General features: G+C 46.4%; 1 protein-coding gene across 1 annotated transcript; it reads left to right on the forward strand.

The window, feature by feature from the left end:
* Window positions 1-200: 200 nt before the first annotated feature.
* Window positions 201-2,904, forward strand: LOC143617841 (protein SUPPRESSOR OF GENE SILENCING 3 homolog; the record flags this gene model as incomplete). The annotated part of the gene is made up of 4 exons (XM_077090265.1): window positions 201-1,073; window positions 2,029-2,323; window positions 2,413-2,657; window positions 2,775-2,904. Coding segments are annotated over 3 exons (1,242 nt in total), but the record flags the coding sequence as incomplete, so codon positions are not given.
* Window positions 2,905-7,158: the final 4,254 nt, after the last annotated feature.

A 7,158-nucleotide genomic window follows, 5' to 3' on the forward strand; every position in this document is an offset into this window, starting at 1 on the left:
ATTTCAAGCTTTTGCACCTCTATTTTCATGTATTTATAGCTTTTATACCTCCATTTCATGTATTTATATCTTCATTTTATGCATTTCTAAGCAAAAAGTTGGCTGACAGCTGACTCATTATGTGAAGTCTAATATATTAGCCAAAGTTTGGTTTTGGTTATGTATAAAAACCGAATTGATGTTGGTGAAATTATTTGCAGATGAGTTCCAACAGAGGAGGCAGTACTGGTCAGTCCAACAAAGGGAAAAACATAGTCGGTGCGTCTAACTTTGATGTTAACCAGTTGAACCAAGCGGTCCAACATGTGAACCTGGGTTCCAACCAGGGTGGTGGTTGGGAGATGTTGCCCAAAAAGAAAAGAGCTGGAGCCGCCACTGCTGCTACCAAACCGAACCCATGGGGCCCACCTGGTGCTCAAAGAACAGGCGTAGGGGTCGATGCACCAGTACAGGCTCCATATAATGCGTGGGCAGCCCGTCCTGGTGCAATCCCTCCACCACTGCAGAGTGGATGGAACTGGAATTCGAGGCAGCCGGGAAATAATATTAATAATCATAATAATAATATTATTATTCCGAATCCTCAACCTGTTGTTGAAGACGACGATCAAAATGAGGAAATCGATGATGATGATTCCGATGATGATATTCTGAATGACGAGTATGACTCAGATGAAATCCCGAAAACGCACGAGGAACGGAAGAAGAACCGCTGGTACGCTGCGTTTTTCGAGACTTTGGATACTTTGACTCTGGAACAGATCAATGAGCCAACAAGGCAGTGGCATTGCCCTGCTTGCCAGAACGGGCCGGGTGCTATTGACTGGTACAAGAGCCTGCTGTCACTAATCACACACACGAAAACAAAAGGGTCCAAACGAGTCAAGATTCATAGAGATCTTGCTGTCGTTTTGGAGGAAGAGTTGCATATAAGGGGAGCTACGATTAATCCAGTCGGCGAGTCATACGGTCAATGGAAAGGATTGAATGAAGTGGTCAAAGATAAGGAGATAGTTTGGCCACCAATGGTTGTTATTATGAATACTCAGCTTGAACAGGATGACAATGATAAGGTATAATATCATCATCATTATTATGATTATGATTATGATTATGCGACAAGAGTGATGTGACCCACCGAGTTCAGGTAGGATGGTGTAGATGGAAAGCAGCCACAGGTATATTATGCGACAAGAGTTTCCCGACTAATCTGAAGGGAAAATTCTATAGGGTGGCAGTTAGACCTGCAATGCTATATGGAACAGATTATTGGGCCATCAAGAAGGCACAAGTGCGGAAGATTGAGGTAGCAGAAATGAGAATGCTACGTTGGATGTGTGGGCACACAAGGCTAGACAGAATAAGAAACGTTGTGCTTCGCGAGAGATTAGGGGTGGCGAACATAGCAGACAAGATAAGAGAGTGGAGATTGAGATGGTTTGGACATGTAAAGAGAAGACAGACGACGAATCCTGTTAGATCCGTAGAAAACATTACTATAGAGGACGACCGAAATTGACTTGGGATGAGAGGATTAGGCATGATTTGATAGACCTAAACCTCTCTGAGGACATGGTTGAGGATAGGAATTCGTGGAGAAGTAGAATTAAAGTTAAGGATTTTTAGAGAGAATTGAATACCTTAGGGCTTAGACTTAACTTATTTAGGTCACATACCATAATGGTATTTCCCTTACATACTTTATTATTATTATTATTAGCTTTTATATTGCGGTTAAACTGTGACCTTTTTATTAATATTATTATAATTAGTAGTAGTTTTTTATATAACTGTTAAACTTTGATTTCCTTTTTTTGCTTCATACACATGTTCTTAGAGCCGAGGGTCTCTCTGGAAGCCACCTCTTTATTCCTTTGGATAGAGGTACGGTGTGCCTACATCCCACCCTCCCCAGACCCTACCTATAGCTCTGCTGTCGGTGGGATTTTACTGGGTATGATTGATTGATTGATATTGATTGATTATTATTATTATTATTATTATTATTATTATTATTATTATTTGCAGTGGATAGGAATGGGAAACCAGGAGCTTCTTGACTACTTCGGGTCATACGCAGCAGCGAAGACCCGCCACTCATACGGGCCAAGAGGCCACATGGGTATGAGTTTGCTCATCTTTGAAGCCTCAGCCGTTGGATACACGGAGGCTGAACGACTGAGCAAGCATTTTGAAGACGAAGGCGCGAACCGAGACACATGGGATCGTCGCCCTATTCTGTTCTATCCCGGAGGCAAACGAAAGCTATACGGTTACATGGCAACAAAAAGTGATATGGATCTCTTTAATAAGCACTCTCACGGTCTGCACCGTTCTTTCTTTGTATTATGATTTATTCTCAATCATTTGACTTGCAGTTGACTTTTTTTTTTTAATCTAATGTTTGTTTAGGGAAATCAAAGTTGAAATTCGAGATGGTTTCGTACCAAGAAAAGGTTGTGAACCAGTTGAAGCAAATGAATTAGGATAACCAGCAGCTGCATTATTACAAAAACAGAGTTGTGAAAGAAAAGATGCATTCAAAAGCGCTTGAAGAGTCGTATGGAATATTATCTCAACGACTGAGGGAAAGTGAGAAACAAAAGCGCATCGTGAGGGAGAGAACGCAGCAGTATCATGAACAGAAACAAGAAGAGGTTTTTTTTTTTTTTTTTTTTTTCTATATATAAAACAAGTTACAAGTTGCTAATTTTTTTATGTGATTTTATGTTATTAAGTTAAGTATTCATATGTGAATGTGTGATTTGTATTAGATGGATTACCAAGAACAATTTTTTAAAGACCAACTGAAGGTGATCCAAGACGCGAGGAATGCAAAAGAAGGCCGTTTTGATCAGATGAAGCAGGAAGAGCGCGTGACTGTCGATGTGGATCCTCTGAAGAGGTATTGTCTTTCATAGTTTTTATAGAATATTATAATTATTATTATTATTATTACTGGAATTATGGTATTTGTTAATTTGTATATACTATATATAGGTGAAGAAACACTAATCGACCCCCGGCAGATTATGGACAATCTGGGGGTTAAATAGATGTTTCCCACGAGGGGTTAGATCCGGCGAAGATGGTTCTTCTGATAACCTGCAAAACAGACACCGTGAGCTCGTCACTGAGAAGGGGGGGGGGGTACCTCCCTGTGACCACCCTCCGGCGTGAGAATCAGACTAGATTGCTCTTGAATATAAGTGTATATTAAGAGAATGACTAGAGCAGATATCAGGTAATATATCAAGATATGAGATATGAGATCAGATCAGATCAGATGATACCATTCCAAGGTGTTGGAGTATTTATAGCCGAATGTAGGTTTCCAAGCAGGTACAGCCTGCTGAATAGTGTTCCTATTCTGCCAACTGTGGGCTACGCACATGCCATGCTGGTGGTTGGTGGGTAGGCAGCGGCTGATAGTGACCAGGCCGGCTGTGTACTATTCCTGTTCCACCAACTGCAGGCTATGCACGTCCTCCGACAGGTTGGTGAGTAGGCAGCGGCTAATAGTGACATACAATACAAGAGCGTGCTGCTCGTCATACTGTTGTCAGTGAGCTGTCGTATCTTTGGTCAGATCTTTTGTCCATACCTCGTCTTGTATAGTACAAAAGATCCTCCAGTAACGTACGGACTGGCTTATTTGGGCGGGAGTTTTCCCGGCTTTGTGCGGGAGTGTTCCCGGCTTGCTCACTCCTTCAGGTGACATTACTGAATTATTTAAGAGTTAAGTGCCTTGTGCGTGTAGCCTTGCTGCGCAGGTAGCCTTCCCTGATGGCTTGTATCCGCAGCTGCGGGAACAGGCGGAGTACTTCACCATTGGGAGGCTTTTCCTGCGGGAACAGCTTGCGTACTGCGCGTAAGGACGTCACGTCTCTGAGCATGGTGGGTCCTGCGGGCCCAGTTGGTTTCTGCGCAGACGTCCCTCTTCAAGGGGTTGCGAGTTTAGCCTTTGCGCAGACGTCCCTGTTGAAGGTGAGTCTTGCGGGTTCAACTGCGCAGACGTCCCTCTTTGAGGTGAGTCTGCGGGTCCAACTGGGCTCTGCTGGGACCTACCTCTTCAAGTCCCCCCAGTCCAATGTTCTTCTCATGAATTGTTAATGAGGTGAACTTTTTGACTTAAGCAAAGGGTTTTGAAAAGGGTTTAGTTAAGGTTTTCCATGGGGATTCTTCCCGCGGAAGTCCTAATGTCACGTGTAGAAATTCCCGACTTTTCTGCTTGATCTTTGGGTATGATGCGGGTAGGTGTGTAACCTCCTCGCAAGTCAGGAGCGTTGAGTTCCACTTGTGTAGATTCTCCATGAGGTTTTGGTAGTTTTGAACATAGTGCTCAATTATGTTAAAACAACCAATTCCATCTTGGAGCTTCAAACAATCTAGTTCTCGACGTCCCGCTATGCGGGGATGTTATTCCCGTTTCCGCAAGCATGGCCGAGAAGATCCTTCTTGGTTTCAATTCCCTGCGGAGTGCTAGGTATGTGAAGGGTTTCGCCTTGACACTGTACCCGCACTCGTCTTATAGTTACTTTACTTCCAAGGTATTCCTGGCTTCAATTCCCTGCGGGTGCTAAGTATGTGAAGGGTTTTGCCTTGACACTGTACTCGCACCTGTCTTATAGTTACTTGGTTGCCAAGGTAAGGGGTATACTCCCGCTTACTTTTGAATCTTTTTGAATCTTTTTGAAATTCGAAGAGTTGGTGAAAGGATAAGAACAGTCCAAACTGTTGAAACGTCGTCCGACGGTTTCTTCTGACAGTGTCAGGACGTGCAGGAAGTTATGGCGACGTGACAGTACATGGTCATTCCAGTCGCTTTTTCAGGCGCGTGGGCGCGATTTTTCGGGCGCGTGGCCGCGAAATTTATGGCGTGCGTCCTTCAACAGCTGTTGCCAGCTTGGTCTTTGCCACGTGTCATAGTTTCATTACACCTGCGATTTCTCTCTCTTCCGCATTAAATTCATCGCATTTATCGCGATGAGTATATAAAGGGGGAGAGGGTGCATCTTAATCCACACTCACTTTTCTCTTCTTCTTCTAAACGATTTCCGGCAAATACTCTTAACTTTCTGCCAAGCATTCTCCTGAAATCGTTTTTCTTTACCTCCAAACCATGTCTTCTACTCACGATTTTGAGGCTGCCGCCGAGGAACCTGACGTGTACGTCGAGATCCCGACGTCTACGTCTGATAAAGACGATAAGAGCACTGCTGGCGAATGCCAGTGTGCTCTTCCCACCGAGCTTTATCAGTACATCGTCCAGATGTCATGCTCGAGCCGTTCGAGCCTGAGTTTCCGGAACCACACCAGACGGTGTACGATGCCTCCAAGGGCAAAATAGGGGTGTATGCTGCATTCTTCGTTTATGGGAATCTCAGGTTCCCATTGACGAAGTTTGTATACCGTGTCTTGGAGAGGCACGGTGTGCATTTGACGGAGCTACACCCGATGGCGATCGGCAAGATCCGCCACTTTGAGTGGGTGTGCCTCATTCTGAGTGTGGAGCCCCACGTTGATCGGTTGATGACCTTCTACTCCTGGAGGTGCATCCAGGGGTGGTACACCTTGGTTAATCGGATCAAGGGTCTGAAGATCTGCGCAACCGAGCGCAGTCTTCGGTCATGGAAGCGGGAGTTCTTTTATATCTCCGCTCGCGTCGTCCCGATAGCGATGACGTTTAAGAACGGGAGAGCTCTCCCGAACCTTCACGCCTCCAACTATGAGGAGGCGGAATGGTTCGCCAAGATTTCCCAGATCCAGTCTCCGGTTTACCGATTTGCGGAGTCCGGGATGGTGATGCTCGGGATGAGCCGGGTGTGGAAGAATGCTGGGGCGGAGGCACCGCAGATTCCCATCGTCCTTGAATACGGTTTGAACTCTATCCCTTACGGTATGCTTCACATCTTTTTGCTGATTTAGGGTTTTTCCGCTAAACTGTTTTTTCTTTTGTTTTCAGAGGGAAACAATTTGCAATCGCTTCTGTATCCGCGGGAAGCTGATGGTCCCGCTCGGATGGGTACCCGTGCTCTTGATGAAAACGAGTTGCCCATCCTGGAGCAAACGAGGGATCGGTTTGTGGAGGTCTACCCGCCGGGCCACCCGATTCTTAGCGTCACGCGGCCAGGTAAGGAGTTATTTAACCCCCGCCCTCTCAATGCTGAAACCTCTGCTGGAATTCCTCTAATTCTGTCATCTTCTGATGAGGAATCCGCAGACGGTCCTTTCTTGACGCGGAAGAAGAAGGCTGCTGGCGGAAAGGGCAAGGCGAAGGTTGCCTCCACCGCCGATCAGGGGAACCGGTCAAACTCGGAGACCGAGAGCGAGGAGGCGGCGGGGAACCCAGGTGGTGTTGAGACCACTGCTCCGGAGGCTGAGACGACTGTCACCTCCGAGCAGCCCAGGACGACGACGGTGACCGGTATGAAGAGGCCGGATCCATCGGGTTCGTCCCCGCCCGTTCGCACCTTCAAGCTCAAAAGGACTCGTAAGTACAAACTTCCTTTACTTTTAACTTCATATCTTTCCGCCATTATACTTATATATCTTCTTTGTGCAGGCGTGGATGCTACCGCATTCCAGGGTGGAGCGGGGAGCACCTCCGGACCCATGACGGTAGGCTTGGTCAACCTACCTGAGGCGATGACCCAGGCGATTGCGCCTGCTTCAGTTGGTTCAGTTGCTCACCCGGTTGAGCCAACTGTTCCAACTGTAACGACGTCTCCGCCGGCTGTCAGTGCCATATTCACTGATTCCTTCACTGAGCCGGCGGTGAGTGTTTCTGTGGATTCTTCCACAGCCGCGGCCGCGGTTGTGAGTTCACCTCCGGTGAGTTCACCTCCGTTGGTTTCTACCACGGCGGCCTCCGCAATGCCTCCTCCGGCGCCGGCGACTACGGCCGGTCCTTCAGGTATGTCCGGGGTTGGGGCGTCAAGCCAATCTCTGTCTCCTTCCCATCTGCCTGACCTCTTGGATGGATATTCGTTAGGTTCGGGTGATAGGTTTGGCGGCTACAGGCCTGTCGTCGACCCTACAGGTGCGTAGGGTTATTTTGGCCTTTTATTATTTCTATATATATATATATTTTTTATCATTTTTTCCTAACTGCTTTTTGCTTTTGCAGTGTCGGATTCCAATGAAGTGTATGTTCCA

This window comes from Bidens hawaiensis, unplaced genomic scaffold (assembly GCF_021521415.1).
Source record: "Bidens hawaiensis isolate Kalapana, Puna unplaced genomic scaffold, B.hawaiensis_p1.1 tig00059246_1, whole genome shotgun sequence".
NCBI lineage: Eukaryota > Viridiplantae > Streptophyta > Magnoliopsida > Asterales > Asteraceae > Bidens > Bidens hawaiensis.